The 17,277-nt window shown below is 40.8% G+C and overlaps 1 protein-coding gene across 1 annotated transcript; it reads right to left on the bottom strand.

The window, feature by feature from the left end:
- Positions 1-1,935: 1,935 nt before the first annotated feature.
- Positions 1,936-7,829, bottom strand: pus7l (pseudouridine synthase 7 like). The gene is made up of 9 exons (XM_061714235.1): positions 6,706-7,829; positions 6,431-6,590; positions 6,080-6,299; positions 5,903-6,001; positions 5,115-5,196; positions 4,873-5,038; positions 3,194-3,320; positions 2,573-2,626; positions 1,936-2,496 (listed from the first exon to the last, which is right to left on the bottom strand). The coding sequence occupies exons 1-9, from the start codon at positions 7,481-7,483 to the stop codon at positions 2,173-2,175; spliced, it is 2,010 nt and encodes a 669-aa protein (XP_061570219.1). The 5' UTR covers positions 7,484-7,829; the 3' UTR covers positions 1,936-2,172.
- Positions 7,830-17,277: the final 9,448 nt, after the last annotated feature.

Below are 17,277 nucleotides of genomic sequence, written 5' to 3'. Positions count from 1 at the left end.
TCCTTTTGCTCTCTGGGGAGGCCATGCATGTCACCAAACAAACGTGTAGTTCCTAAAAGTATCTGTGGATGTATGAGATACAGGAAAAGTGCATTTTTCAGAGTTTAATCAAAACAACAATGTAGGATTTCAGAATACGGTCACCAGAGGTGTCAAAAGTATTCACATTCATTACTCAGGTAGAAGTATAGATACTAGAGTTTATAAACACTCCTGTAGAAGTTGAAAGTATCATCTCCAGTTTTTTACTCTAGTAAAAGTATAAAAGTACTGGTTTCAAAACTACTTAAAGTATAAAAGTAAAAGTAATGTAAGGGGGAAAAAAGCCATTAAGGAAAAAAGCCATTGAAAATGAATGTATCTTAGTATAATGTAAATATATTAAAGAACCATATATGTGTACTATTGAGCATTAACATGTGTTTCAGAGAGCAGGAGATATGATGACTAGTTGCCTATAAGTATTGTAATGGTGCAAAAAGTCAAACTTCAGAGGCATGTTATCATTTATCCTAACCTTTATTGGAATGTACATCCAAGTTTAGTTGCAGGAATCTGAGGGAACGGATGTAAGAACAAAACTGGACAAGAACATCTGAAACAACCACAACCAAATTCACTCTATCCGGATGGAGCAATTTAACTGGATAGTTTTGTTTTAAAGGCCGAAATTAAATAGAGTAACAAGGCTGTTTTTAAAATGTAAGGAGTAAAAAGTACAGATAATTGTGTGAAAATGTAAGGAGTAAAAGTAAAAAGTCGTCTAAAAAATAATTACTCCAGTGAAGTATAGATAACCAAAATTTTCTACTTAAGTAAGGTAACGAAGTATTTGTACTTCGTTACTTGACACCTCTGGTCTGCCTGCTTCATACCTACTTAGGATAAGATCACATCTGTGTGTGATTTCTAAATATGTTTGCATGTTCTTCAGGTGCTTGTGTGGGTTTTTTCAGGGTGCTCTGACTTCCTCCCTTAGTCCAGAAACATGAATGTGAACTTTAAACTTTCATTAATTCATAATTTATTTTCTATTACCTGTATGAGTGTGTGTGTGTGTGTGTGTGTGTGTGTGTGTGTGTGTGTGTGTGTGTGTGTATGTGTATGAGCTTGTGTGTTGATTTGTGGCCCCGCCATGGACTGGTGACCCATCAAGGGGGAACATTTGACCTGAACATAGTGGGGATAAGCTCCAGCAGATCCCTGTGACCAGGGCCGCCGCAAGGGGTGTGCGAAACGTGCGACCTTATAAATATCAACAGTCACGTTCCATTACAGACCTAAATGTGTACTAGTCTGTGCATATCAATAAATATATGTGCAATGATGCGCGTGTCTGTTGTTCAATACAACTGCGTCAGACCAAGCGCAGACACAAGCTGCTCTGATCCAGACGGTGGAGTTGGAACAAACTGTCACACAATGTCAAGAGAACGAGACAGATTCAGGAAATTTCCATCAGGGGATGAAAAAAGAAAAAAACTAAAGAAAATGGAAGAGTTTAATGCCTCTCTGAAAGGCTCGTTTGATAAATTTGTTACAAAAATCACCGATCCGACCGGGTCTCAAGCAGCCGCGGGGCCCCGCGTCGAGGTAAGAGATGATGATGAGGCAGGGGAAGGTATCCAGTATTTTGCTAATTGGAGAGTTAAAATTGCGCATATAGACACCCGATCCGAGCCGAAAAACCCAAAACCATTTCGCACAGGGCCTCGCAAATCTCCCAGGCGGCTCTGCCTGTGACCATACATAGAAACGTGGTTAATAATGGCTGAATGGATATAGTTCTGGACTGAACTGTATTTATACGAGTAAAATAATTATTCTCATCCTAAATCAGGTCTAAATGATATAACATCTAAGTTTTCTCACTGTAAGGAAAAAAAAATCCAGCCTCAAAATGGTGTGCATAAAATATATAAGCAGAGTCAGAAAGAACATCTTCTAAGATTTTATTTTAAAAAAACAAACAAACAAACAAACAAACATACAGTTTCCTTTTTAAATTGTTGACAATTGGGAGAGACACTTCCTTTATAAGCTTCATCAACTACAGACTGCATTTTTTTTCTTTACGTCTTTATCTTGATACAACGACAAACCAAAATAAAGATGCATCACATTCAGTGGCACCGAACTTGGAAAACAAACACGCGTTTATGAAGTTCAGCTTTAGAGATCACTCTTCATGATCTCTCTGAGGCAGACTGTGGCGTAGCAGGAGGAGTTCAGGTTGAAGCTCAACTTGAGCGCCAGTGAGTTCATGTCCCTGGCCCCCCCTCCCGCGGCCTCTCCGCCGGCTGTTCTCTGCAGCTGGTAGCTGAGGTTTTGCGGGACGGCCAGCAGGGGACGGTAGCAGCCGGGCAGGTTCAGCTTCAGCCCGCTGACTCGAAAGCGGCAGTCGGCCAGTCCATCTCTGGCCAGTCTCTCCTGGTACCAGGCCCCGATGGCGTTCTCCGGATACTTCACCGTGTTTCCTGGCATTGGTAACAACACCTGGCAGGATGATAAAGTAGGAATGTTAAAAAGCATGAGTAGAAGAATTAACAGTAGTTGGAGAAAAACTCCATACTTGTTCAAGTTTGAAGATGCCTGCTTGCTCCTCCAGATTCGTCACCACATGGACCTGAAGACGGCAAAGCAAAGGTGAGTTATGAAATAACTCATCACAAAAGCTGTAAAAAAGGCCTTGGTGGAATTTGAGTACTAAATTTATCAGAAAAATTGTTTTCTTTAACCACAAATAAAATACAGGTGAGACTGAACCACGCACTTCCCCTCAACTTATTCTTTTCCTGCAATCTTAAGGTGTAATTAGCTTCACTGACGTAAACAGATGTATATTCTTAATCACTATAATTACAAGGTTTCCCGATTCACCAGTTAAATTTTCTTCTTCTAAGGTGAGAAGCTGTTGGAGAAAATGGAGAGGAAGTAATAGTTCATCCTTGCAGGTTCAACCCAATATCCGCACTTAAACTCAAACTTTAGCTTCAGCTTTCTAAACATACAGAAACGCTAGATAGGCGTCTAGTTTTTATCTGAACGGTGGAGATTTATTAAACTTATTACATCTTTATAATTTCCAACACAACTGCTGTGTCGTGTACTATCGTTACAAACTTTGAAAACTGTAACACAGGAAGTGGATCCTTGCTGGTGTCAGTGGGATAAAACATTAAAGAGTTCTTACCTGAGGTGAGCTGGTTTCTGCAGCTTCTTCCATCTTGTTGTCATGTGTTTGGACCCACACCAGATCTCCTTCTTTGACGCCGTGACCCATTGTCGCCAGCCTGTGAGCCACTGCCTCGTTCCACACCCTGAAAAAGCACAACCACACCAGGAGATCAGCAGTATTATCACAATTAGGGATCAAAGCAGTGATGACAGATTTACAAATACTGAGCAGATAGAGGCGGCTGGCTTGGAAGACTTCACCCGGGACCTGTTTCACAAAGGAGGTTCAACTTTTTGGTTTCAGGAAACATGTTCAGAGTTGGTTCAGTCAACTCCGAGTATGCTGACTGAGTTAACGCGACTATAAAAAGCCATCCTCAATGGAGCTCCGTGATTCACCACGGCAACGCATAGTCAACTGAAGCTATCTTTGCATTTCAGTTTGCTAGAACCGAACACATTAGTGCGATCTTATAAATTTGAGCACATATTCAGACAAAACTGCATCACAGCTGCTGCGGCGACAGGATGAGTGTATGCTTGAGAAAAAACTTCAAAGCGAGTGAAAGTGTAAGCAAAGTAAAATAAACGACTGTTTATAAAATCGCATGAACGACAAATTAAGGTAGATTTCACCCATATTCACCGTCATGTCGGTGGGATTCTGGGAGCGAAAATGAAGAAAATGATTAAGCTATTAAGAAAACAATAAATAAAAGCTAATAATTTATGACATAGTAGCTAATAAAATGATTAAGTGAATTGGTGTGAAGTATAGACATACAGTGGGTGATATTTATCAGGAACAGAAGGATGAGGTCATGTAGGCTAATGGTGACAAAAAGTATAAAGAAAAAAGCATCTCATCGCCCAGACGTGTCTAAAACGTGCGTTTTATGATCGATTATCTGATTCAACTGAACTTGTTTCAGCTTCATGAAGGGAGGGAGACAGAAAGTAACTCCAGACATGTTGAAGTCTACCTGCTCTTGACCAGGTTTACTTCACAGAGTCAGTTACCGTGGTAACAGACTCCGGGTATGAGTTACCCCGGTTCCTGAAACCAGCTCAACTGAAGCCTTTGGTCGGGGTTAAGTAACCTCACTTTGCATAACTGACCCCAGGAACTGCTGGTGTCCCACGTGACCGATAAATTATCTGTTGTTTGTTGTTTTTAACAACAACAAAAAAAAAATCATGCCAAATGACTTAGAGGCTTTTGGTTCTGATGAAATTACATCTTTAAATTTAATTTTATCTTGTTGCTACATCCTTTCACATTGCATCTAGATTAACCAAACCTATGCTCTTATATCCACTAAAAGCAAATATTAAAAATGAATTCCAAAAGTCAAATTAATCTGAAACATTTGAGACATTTACTGTATTTTACAGAGTTTACGTGAATCATCACACAAAATTCATGTGGCTCGACTACTTTTTTTTTTTAACATGTTGCTCTAATTCTGAGAAGTAATTTTCTCTTTTCCGGTGTTATTATTGCTGTTTCCACTCAGCATAGGTTTGCAATGAACGTGCGAAATCCTGAGTGGGGACATGGAGTTGATTTGACATAATTTATAACCGCTGCTGTGGAACCATTAGGGTTTAGTTGATGCAGGATCAGAAAACTTCAGGTTCAGGGTTTATTAAACCTCCTCCAGATGTTGTGTGTTGATCTCTCATGCCGCTGACCTGCTGCAGTAGGCGTGAGGGTAGAAAACTCTCATGCTGTGGGGAAGACTGAGCCAGGCTTGGGCGCAGCCATCTGGACCGGTACCGTAGCGGTTCATGGCCCGGAGCATCAGCCGCTCCCTGGCCTTGGACAACGGCATCAACGCCAAAGACTCTTTAGCATTATCTGGCAAAGAGAGGCACAAAGGTTCATCTTGTGTCTCCTTTAAACATCTTGGGAGAAATGAAACTAAACCCCTCACCTGTTTGCAGGAAGTGTTTCTTTGCAAGGCTCTGAGGATCGTCGCCTTCCTCTGCGGTGAAGAAGAGACGCACAGCACTGACCTGACACACACACACACACACACACACACACAATGACACACATCAACACTAAACTGCACAATCTGACAGAAGCTGCTCATTTATTTAAACAGGAGCTGCAAGTTGCAGCTCATTAGGGCTGGGCGATATATCGAGATTTTAATATATATCGATATATTTTCAAATGCGATATGGTACGAGACAATATCGTTTATATCGATTATTAAAAAAAATAAATACATTTTTTTTTTGATATAGCTTATTTTGTGACAAATTTACTTGAATGTTTTATTTGATATTTGCACAAATGTTTTGTTATTTGCACAACTGTCAACCTCAGTGGAAAAGTCTGCCTGTTACTACATTGTATTAATTGCACAGTGTATTTTAATTTAATTGTTATGCAGGAAAGGGATATTTGTTTTATTTTATTCAAGAAGCATTTTTATTTTATATATGCAGGCAGTTTATTTTTATTTCATTTGTTTTATACATTTTGATATTGTGCAGAACTCTGTTAATAAAGGAACCTGTGTGACATTTGGCACGAGGCTTTGTATTAAAACTGACTGTTTTTTTAAGGGTTTGCTATAATGCTTTGGGGGAAACCCCAATTATGGCACAGAAAAAATATCGATATATATCGAGTATCGCCATTTAGCTAAAAAATATCGAGATATGACTTTTGGTCCATATCGCCCAGCCCTAACACCTCAGGATGTCTTACCATGTCCTCTTTCAGCAGAGCTAGTCCTACTTCATCGGACTGAACGCCCTGTCCACTCCCAAACCTCTGGGGTCCATAGTAGTTGACGAAACCTTTGGTCTGCAGAGAAAAACAACCAATGTGAACCCGATTCCCCCCAAAACCAGAATACTGCTCCAGCATATCACGAGATGATACCTTGACATTCTTCACTGCTTCCTTGACAAGCATTTCCAGTCGGGTGTTTACGTCTGTAGCCGAGGAGTGCGTGTCAGCGGCGTCGTGGGGTTTGAGATTGCGGACCACCAGGTCAAAGTGATTCCCCTGCAGCTGCCCCAGCCTCAGGGGCTCGCTGACGGAGCGGACCTGAGACAGACGCATCCCTCGCTTCTCGAACTCCGCCGTCTTCTCTTTCAACCTGATGATGATAAAATCAGATAATTAGAGGCTCTGGTAGAAACAAATCAAAACATCTAAGGGGAGTTGGAATGTTTGGACTCGGGTCAGACATGAGAACCAACCAGATCCAGGAAAGAGACACAGCACTACCGTTGAGGTGAGACCTTCTTGACCACCATGGACTGGTAGGTGATGGCTCTCTTATCCTTGATCCCGGCGTAGGTGAAATCTGACGGCAGGACCCCGAACGCAGCCGCCATGTAGCTGATGGCCTCCAGAGTCTCCAGGTTCTCCTTACACAGCGTGAATGCTGAGAGGGACGCGCAAAGACACAAAGACCGTTGCGTTTACGGGAAAACCTGCTTCTTTCACATTTCAAGTGGGAAAAAAAAAGAAAAAAAAAGAAAAAAACTTCTACACCGTACCAGTGTAAATTTCTTCTTCCTTGCGTTCGTCTGCCGTTCTCTTCTTGGGCCGGCCCTGTTCTCTCAGACGAACAGAGATGGACGTCCTCCCGTGGTCACTGAAGGTCTTAGTCTCCACCAGCTTCCCAAACCTTCGGTTCAGGAAGTGATGAACGGCTGTTCTGTGCTCTTTGTTGTCATCAGGAGCAAATGCATAAGACGACCCCCGCACTTTGGCATCTATGAACCTGAAGAAGTCTTCCGCCTCGTCCTCCGTGACCAGCCGGGAGAGCTCCCTGTAGTCCGGGTCCTCCCTGACCCTGATCTCAGGCTGGATGGTGACGGTCATGAGGAAGGGGAAGCGGTGTCTCACAGCCCGGTGCACGTTGGCTCTCTGGTGTTTGTCTGCAAATGATCCCAGCGAAAGCTCCAGCTCCACGGGCCTTTTATCTCTAAGTGTCAACACAAACTGCTCAAGTTCCTCGCTGACGGACTGGCCTAAGATCACATCTAAGTCAAAGCTCTCTGAGCTGGACAGGAGGGTGTCTGCCCCACACTCTGATGAGACATCACTGTCCTGGGAGAAGGAACAGTGACTGTTGTCCTTCATCTCTGTGCTGGTCTGGTTCTCCTCTGCTCCAGATGTGCGTGTGGCAGCTGCTGCTCTCACATTCAGTCCGTGGATGTCGATTTCAGTCACCACAAAGTCTTCAATGAAGGTTTTGATGGTCCCTAGGAATCCCTCGTGGTTAGATATGAAGCATGCAGGGACGTTCACGGTCTCTCGACTCTGCTTCATGATTTCAGTTCAAACGCAGCACACTTTTGACTTTTTTCCCCCTCTTTTCGAAAACGACTAAAAAATAACGTTACCAGTAGTAAGTTCATGTGTTGGAGTTTCATTAAATGAAAGATAAATAAAAGCTGAGACTGCACTAACAGGGTATTTTAGGACGATTAAGGCTCGTAAATGTGCCTATTTACCCACCTCGACTTTCGTGACAAAGAGCTGTAATTTCGATGGCAAAAGGAAAAGTGCTGCTGCGTTTGAACTGAAATCAGCATGTATAGTAGAGCCCTGTCTAAGCTACCAGCGTGCAGCACGTAAACAAAACGCCTCCAGTAAACACAACCATGCTGAAAGTGGTTCCGCTCCGGCCGCGTCACGTGACCGTCACGTGACTCCTCTTAAAGAGCCCGCGGCCTCGTTTTTACTGACATTTTACAGATTTCTAACAAGGAAAAAAATATAAATGACTAGATAATAACATAGAAAAGTATGATATAATTACATTTACTTTAACATAGAATAGAATAGAATAGAATAGAATAGACTTTATTGTCATTGTGCTCAGGTTACAACGAGATTGGTTGGGATGTTCCCACCAAAGTGCAAAGGAAGCAAAAAATAAGAGGAATAAATAAATATGAAAAGCACAGTATAAAAACATAAAAGCAATACAAACAATGTCTGGTAAAGTGCAACAAACTGTAACCTATGTCAATGTCAATGTCAATTTTATTTATATAGCACATTTAAAAAACGACCAAGGTCGACCAAAGTGCTGTAGTATACAATAACATGAAACAATACCACGAGAAAATACAGTACAAAATGTAGAAACAATAAAATCACTAACAGGCTAGAATGATCAATAAAATAGTAATAAAAGATAGAAAGTAGAAAATAGGCGGCAAAGAACAGACACATAAAGTGAACAATAACTTCTCACAAAATGTAGGCAACTATTTATCGTACATCAAAAGCCAACGAAAATAAATACGTTTTCAAAGAAGACTTAAAAACCACTAGGGTTTGAGCAGATCTAATATTCAGTGGCAAACTATTCCACAGCTTAGGGCCGGCCACCGCAAAAGCTCGGTCACCTTTAGTTTTAAGCCTGGATTTAGGGACGTCCAAAAGCAACTGACTTGACGACCTCAGTGCTCAGTGACCTAGATATCACTCCCACATCATTAAAAAAAATACACCTGTTCTGTTCTGTTATGTTATGTTTTGTTGTGTATTATTTAGCAATCTAATGGCCCAGGGATAGTAGGTATTTTTGAGTCTGTTTGTCCGCTGCTTCAGGACTCTGTACCATCGTGGGATAACAAAGTAAGCTATCACAAACCACAGACTGTTTGAAAAGCTGGACACTCCTTTATTGTTTTGCATAAATTTTGTATAAATATACTTGATGCAGTGTAAAAAAAGAAAAGAAAAAGGAAAAAGAATCACCCCCCTGTATAATTTACTTTTTCTCTCTTTTTTTTTTAGTATTATATCCAGGCTGTAAATATGTTTATTTCCAGAGCAAAGTTGGATATTTCGACATGGAAGTCTTGTCCATGTTGTATAAATTGGACATAACTGTCTGCAGATGCTGTTGTGAAGCTAAATGCTGCATTTTTTCATATGGCTGTAATTTAACAAAATAAGAAGATGTGATACAGTTATTTCCCTGCCTTGTGTATGCACAAATAAACATGTGAAGTAACACTTTGTGCTTCCACTGTGGGTAATATAAACGCAAGGTGTGTTATTTGCCATCCCATTGCTGAAGGCGAGTTGAGGGGAGGGAAGGCAAGTCATTATTAGCCTAACGCCTGTAAAATGTTTGGGCGTGTAGAATGACATATTATTACATATTATCCCTAGTAGCTCCTGGATTTTTTGTCTCTCCAGTTACTCATTTTGCAAATATAGGGCCTACCTGTGACCTAATGCTGATGTTGTTACTCTCATCAACTGTTTACTTATTTTATTTAAAAAAAACAAAGACTCCCCTGGTGGGTGGTACGCAGGCTACCTGATCAACAAATCCCTCCCACAACCCACCACTCCATGTTAGTTCTGTTTACAGTAGTCCTGACCCGCGATTAAGTGTATTCAATGTACATTCACTTCAATTATACCCATCAGTTAATGTATATTAGGGGATCGGTTTTTTGAGTGACAGCTGTACTAAAATATCTGGTGTCAAATGGTTAGCTGTTATCACTTTAGCATATTTTTAACTTGACATGTGAGATATGAGTTCAGAGTTAAGAAAGTACAGTCACTCTTATTTTGATGATAAAAACAGCTTGTTGTGTTGTTATTTGTACAAATAGACTGCTGCAACTAGCTAATATATGCCTAAGCCTGAAAGCGTCTGGGTTGAAGGCAGCTCCTCTGGAGCAGCTGCCAACCTGCAGCAGAGAGCTTGGCTGGTACAGGCAGGAACGGCAAAGAAGCCTTGGGCCTGGTGTGACTGCCACTGACCAGTTAGCGGCCTTTGGCAGGGGCCCAGCTGGCAGCCCGAATGCTGTCTGGGCAAAGGGTAGCGACCAGCAGCAACAGTCTCACCACTGCTTCCAACTGCTTGAAACAGCCCTGAATTGATCAGCTGTGGCTCCTTCAGAGGATCCACTCCGGAGGAGTTGCTGGCAAACATTTGAAACGAGACCTCCCATTTCAAATGATGTGATGGTGGTGAAATCCATAAACGACCACTTGCTGACTCATAGACAGTCACGGTGGTCTGATTGTAAAGTCTGCAACACAAGAGAATACATCCTCAATAAAATATGATTGACTATGCTCAATTACATCTTTGACTGGCACTGTATTAACTTCTGAGATGTTATCAAAGGTCCAGACACCTTATTATGAATATATATTTTTGATTTATACAATTATACCTGTTGTGGTACATATATAAATATGTAAATATATTTACAAGGATGTAAATATGATTGTTTTTGCTGTGAAGTTGGACATGTTAACATGGGGGTCAGGTTTTGCAGCCAGCCCCTACTGGTAACTTGTGGCTCGTTTCCACTGAGCAGTTTGGTAAGGTTCGGTCCAGTACAGTTCAGTACGGTTTAGAATGGTCCAGTCAATTCAGGTGAGCGTTTCCACTGCACTTCAGGCCACCACGGCCCATACACCCCATATGGGCCTAGCATGGCGTCATAGTAGTGTGACGACAACAAAAGCGAAGTTATCATAGAGACACTACCAACAGCAACAATGGAGGTATTCCAGCAGCTCGTTTTTGTTATGCTCGGTTTTTGGTACTTCGTATGTACAGTACAATCCATGCCACGTTGTTTGAGAGAAGACTGCAGGCGGCGAAGAGTAGTAGTAGTAGTAAAAATAGTATGGTATGGTTCGGTTTAATGTGACCATTTTATAATGGACCGTACCGGTCCCCAGAATGGAAACGGGGCATTAATGAACTGCAGTTCTCCATAATGTCTCGCTGTCTTCAACCCAGAAGCTGGAATGTTGGCACTTGACCAAAACTCAGGTGTTTTATAATCTAAAAACGTTTTAAGTCCCCATTGCCAGAACTGACTAGAATATATAGAATTTGAAAAAATGTTATTTCTCCACTATTCATGGATTTTGTCTTTTTGTTAGGGATTACAGTGCTGTAATCCCTACTGGGATCACCGCTGGGACTATGAGTGATTTAGTTTCATATATCAGTCTACTGTAGTTTTTCGAAAAAAAACTTTGATCATTATTTATAGTTAAGTTGTTTTGTTTGATATTTGAGTTTGCAGAAGATCCAAAGTCTTTAACTAGCCCTTCGTGTCACCTGCTTGTTGTTCTCACCTGCTTCCACTCAGCTACTGTAATCATCCTGATTGGGTGTGTGATTTGAAGGAAACCACCAACACGGTGATGAGACCTCTCTTACAATGAAAATTATTTAGGACATTCTTTCTCAAAGTGACATGAGTGTTTCCTGGATACACCCACATGTAAAAGAAACATTTGAGATAATTAAAACAAGAAAACCCCTTGTGGATAAACAGCTAGAAAATCCTGTTTCATATCCACTCACTTTGTTGGATTATTCACGCTTGCTATGAATTTGACACACACACAAAAATGCAGTCGCTGGATTTGGTTGATGAGCTTTCCTTAGAAGTCGTCGGGGGGGATTGTGAGGCAAGGGGACTTATTGTAACTAGATTAGCCAAAGCTGTTGCAAAATTCCTGGCTGGGCTGTCCAAAGGGGCAGAGGTCATTTGCAGCATTTACAAGAAACCCCATTTCGAGTTTTGACTGGAATAAAAAAGAGTGGGAGCAAAAGATCCAGAAGTGAAAACTTGGCTTCATTTCAACACCCTAGGTTCAAATTAATAGCGTAACATTTTATAAATCCTAGAGAGAATGACTCCAGAGGGCAGAATGACCATGTTTACAGTGATATGTTTCCAATAGACAAAAGTGGTGCTGCTTTTGCTGTTGTTGGAGGTTTTCAAATGAAAAGCTGAACTATAACTCTTCACTGATAATCCTTGTGGCTCAGAGTGCTTCAGTGCTCCAAAGGGAAAAAAAAGCATTGAAAAATGGTGGGAGTTAGTGACATAACAAAATGACTATCCCCATTGTTATTTGACAAAACAAAAGTGAGGACATCACTTAAATATGCAACTAATGAACCCAAAACTGGGGGGTGGGGATATGTTGTTCATGGATAACTAATACACTTTCCTAAATAGATAAGCAAGATATACAAAGTGTGTTTCAACTGAAACATGAAGAATTCAGCGTGGTACTAGCTCAAGCGAGCTGCAGAATTCCAAAGCAAGCTTTTATAAACTGATAGTAAGGGAGTAACGGGACACAGAGAAGTCGTTGGGGCTTTGACCTTTCATGTCATTCCACCCACCAACATCCTCTGCACCACAGAGTGCCTCTGTGCCTTCATGTCAAACACATGTGTGAATGCATGCCAAAGATTTTGTGGATGTTCACTATTGTAAAGCTGACTGGAGCATTTTTGAAGTGCTAGTGTGGATTACGGATGCTCTCCATATGTTTGCACTGTCTACTGGGAAATGCTCCACGCTGGGGAACATCTGGTTTCACAATTGAGTCTATTATTTTTGGAGGAACTCCATGAACTAATACACTTACGTGCTTTCTGGGTGTATGCGAGTCACAGTTAGTTGCACAGAGAGATATGGAGGCAAATGACATACTGCACATATGGCCGTCTGATGGGGAGTCAATAGATGGAGCTGCAGAAATCTCCCTTGCCATCATTTCTGTGTGTGATTTGTTTTAAGTGGGAAAGTTGGAGGACAACCCAAAGCACTATATCAAACATTCAGCATTATTCTAACCCTTGAACGCTGCTTCTAGGCTTCAGTTAATTCAAACGAAACCCTGGAATAATAATAATACACACACACAAGGAATTAATCTCCAGTTGTGTAGTATAGCAGTGCATCATCTGTGTTTTCAGAGTATATAAAATATGGCTGGTGCAAGCCCGCTTTTTATGATGCTGATAGCATGAAGGAAGAAGCTGCTTTTGCAGCAGCTTTGGTCTGCAGTGCTCTATGGAGTCTGCTGGATCAGTAGGATTTGGAAAAGGTTGTATCCGGGGTGAAAGGAATGTGTAATGATTCTCTCTGCTTACTGCTGTGCTCATGACGTGTCTGGATCCTAGAAGCTGGAAAGGGGTATTCCCAAAGAATCTTTCTGTAAACATAACAGTTCTGTTACTGTTGTGTTTTGTGGCTGCTCCAAATCCTAGACTTTATTTAAAAGGAATTACAGTTAGATAAATCCCATATGATGTCATCCATAGGTTTATGGCATGGGGCAACGTTGGCAGGGAGTGACGTCGCCCAAACCCAGTAAATCTAAAAATAGCTTAATGGGAAACCTGGAAATTACCTTTTTATGTACATTCTCATTTAAACCTGTGAATCCATCTCCTTTTCAGCTACTGAAACAACATTTGAAACCAGCAATTTAGAATTTGATTTAACATTTGAAACCAGCAACTTTAGCTCCAAATTGAGCAACTCCAGGACGATCAACGATCGCTGCTAACTTGCATCCACAGGTTTCTGTTTTTGCCCTGGGATGCCAACAAATGTCCTTCAAACTAAATTTGTCTACCCATCCACATTTCTGTTGTGGCTAACAAAACAATGTCTGGAAAGAGCTCTCCTAGAGCTGAAACGAGAGCTGAAACGAGAGCTGTGATAGCTATGACTGAAGACCAGCAAGATCCTCCTTGACATCAGTTAATTGCTGGCAGCCTTTGGGTCTTTGGTGCTGTTCAAATCTCGGTCCGGGCAGATTTCTGGGGAAGGTATCTGTGCAAAAGGTTGCAGGTCATCCCACAGGATGACTCAGATCAAGGAGTCGGCTGTTCCACCTGGTACCAGGGGGAGGCGGTCCACCAGCTACAACCCATTCCCCAATTAACCCAGGTACCAGCCTTCTTTCATGGACCAATGTCCGTTCTGCCTGCTACTAGGAACCTTCTGGGCTACTTCTCACCTGGTTACACCAAAATATTATCTTTGAAATAAGAAAGATTCATTGATTATTTGTCTTATTCCCAGCTCAGAAATCACATCAAAACAAGCACACTGGTGCTTTTTACTAAGAGTTATATTCTGACAGATTGTAGTGCGATTGCGTAACAGAAAAAATACCAGAGAGGGGCATTTGGACACAATGCCAACATATTAAGTTACAGTTATGGTCTGTTTCCTGGTTTGTTTAGTTCTGTTTGACTTCCTTGGCCCAAATTCTCCTGATCGTTTCCACCTGTGTGTGTGAGTGTAAATAAAACATAGTTTCATCTTTCCCTTCCTCTCTGCTAGTCCATTTTGTTTTGCTCCCAGTCGTATTGTTCTTCTACTACATTCCTTTCTGTTGACCAATAAAAAGTTGTCAGATTGATGGAAACATTTGTGACTGAAAGAGCTTTAGGAGGAGATCTTAAATTGTGAAGTAACACAGTATATAAATATACAGTAGGATTAAATTAAAATGTCTTTTTTTTTTTTACACATTTTGTTATGGCTCTTCGGTGTATTTTATTGAAACCAAATGTATTAAATTGGGATGTGATTACTCATGAACTGTACAATATTTTAAATGAGCTTGAATTTATTCTTCTTTATAACTATCCCGCTGGTAAAATAACTTGGCCACAGGAAGAGATGGACATTCTTCATAGTATATGGAGGGACCATGATGCTCTACAGAGTAGAAGGAGGGAGGCCAGTTACAAGGTATGAAGAAGCCGATGTCAAATATCAAACAACAGACTCCCAGAAATGCATCTGGAAGTTGGGGGCCAAGTGTCCCCAGCAGCCGAAACCCGGTGAGGAGGTGGAGAAGAAGGAACCATCATGGGAGGAGAATACCCTCCCACCAGCACACCGAAGAAGAGGCTGACTTTAATGTCCTACAAGTGGATAGATACGGCTGTTTTGACGGAGCATTAAAGCATGAGTCATAAAAAGATGCCCTAAACATATAAGCAAGGGAGTCCAGGTTCTCTTACAAGATCCTAGGTGCAGACAGTGCAAACATTTCCTTGAAACATTCAAAGAAAACAGGGTCTTGGATGCAGGAAGGGATGGCAGTCCAACAGCAAGGGATGGAAGTCCTAAAGTGAAGTTGGAACATGTCTTTAAGGATGATAGAGAACGAAGGATCAAGGATGCTGTAAATTGGCTAATGGCTAACCAACTGGACATTGTGGTGGTCGATGAACTCCAGAAGCCAGCAGGGGTGATGGGTTTAGCAATCATAAGTGACAATAGCATCAAAATGAAAGACTACAATAAGTTTTGAACGGGTTGAATAGAGTGTGAGTATTTACATAATTTCACATTGTTGCTGTGCACATAAGACACTACTGTGTGCACACATTGTGGACACAAATAGCATCAATCAGCAAGGCATGGGCTCTGTAACTTGCTGATTGCACATATGTTGCATCTTGGCACTAATCTAAACAACAGTCCAACACACTTTCCCAACACTTAATGTTGGGATGATATGAACCAACTAATGGTGCATTGTTTATTTACCTCAGACGCTGGAACGTGGAGCTGGGACTAAGATCACCACATGTTCCAGCTGCAAAGTTGGAAAAAGCATTCCTCTGTAATGCCTTTCCAAATGTTAGAGTAGCAGTTCCCACTGCCAGCCATCGACTGCACCACAAGATGCTGGAATCAGCACAACAATAATGTGCATTAATTGTTGTGGCTTATGTGAATTTTTTTTTTTTTTAGTAGCAAAAACACAAGTTCTATTTTTAAGTTTTTTTCATTTTATTAGTGATACAAATGAAATCATCATGTATAAGGATCTCAAGTAAACAAGATAAACAAGCATGATGGAAATACAGTCCACATGTTTGTATTGACATGAGCCAAGCAGAAAAGCAGTAAGTAAATATGAAATCATCTGCTTTTATTAAACAACAGCTATGTGAAACGTTTCCCCACTTAGCAATACAACCCCATGATGGATACTCTTGATACCAAAATCTGATTTTATTCAACAAAATAGTATGAAAAGAAATGGACAGAGCAACATGTAACTCCTTTATTCCGGTGATGTACCCAAGCCCCTTATATCATTTGGCGTATTTTCTCCAACTTTCCACAGTTATGTGTTATCTATTAATTTTACCGGAAGTCGGACAAATAGTCCTGTATTTTTTTAAAAGCCAGTCATCAATGCCCTCCTACTCAGCTGGTACTTCCCATAAGAAAATCCCTCCTTCAGTCAGCTGAGACTTCCCTTACATTCCCACCGTGAGAGACTTGAAAACATTACTACGTCTAATAGCTTTCAATCAAATGATTATTAATCCATCTACCACTACAATCCCTCTTGGTGCGGCGGTTGTCAATGGGCTTCATTCATGAAATCTTTGTAAACATACACACATTGTCACATAACTAAAACTTGTGCTGAATTCACAATTGCTGGGCTAAACTAAACAATCGTAAATTGGCTGCCAGCTCCTGCTGCCCAATCATTATATATAAAAATATATAAATATATATATTATAATAAAAATCTCCACCCATCTTCATACTTTATCTCTACCTGTGGACTTGGTGCCTATAAACTGCAACTTGCCTCCATAGAAGTCAATAACAAACTCCAAAATAAAGCATATGTTATAAATGTATATCAATATGCATCATTGCCAGCAAGAGATGTATTTAAAATAATTTAAGAAATATAGCTTAAAACTTAAAAAGAAAATGTCCATTGATTTATATAACAATTATATCTGTCTAATTTATGTTAAAAACACTTTTTTGTAGCTATTACAAAGGTATCTTTATTATGAAAATGACGGTCGATATAATGGACAGTCCATATATACTCAGTATGACACAATATTTAAGCTCTCTTATTTACTCCAGCTCTATGGTGCACAGGGGCAGGATTTTGTCTTGCAAAAGAGTTTAAAATCTTACTGCTGGTCTACAAAGACCTGAATGGTCTTGGACCAAAATACATGCTGGATCTGTTAGTTCCTATGAAGCTCCCAGACCCCTGAGGTTCATCTGGATCTGGTTTGTTGTGGTTCCCAAGAACCAGAACCAAGCAAGGTGAGGCAGCGTTCAGTTATTCTGCTCCTCACCGGTGGAACAAACTTCCTGTAGACCTGAGGTCTGCTCCAACTGTCAGCTCCTTTAAATCAGGGATAAGAACATTACTGTTTACTGAAGCCTACTCTTAAATTAAATACTTACCTGCTGGACTCTACTGCCCTTACTTTTTAACAACTTGTGCTTTTT

Source organism: Cololabis saira, chromosome 23 (assembly GCF_033807715.1).
Source record: "Cololabis saira isolate AMF1-May2022 chromosome 23, fColSai1.1, whole genome shotgun sequence".
NCBI classification, from domain to species: Eukaryota; Metazoa; Chordata; class Actinopteri; order Beloniformes; family Belonidae; genus Cololabis; species Cololabis saira.
The sequence above is the reverse complement of the archived record's forward strand: the minus strand, read 5'-3'. Positions and strand labels throughout refer to the sequence as shown.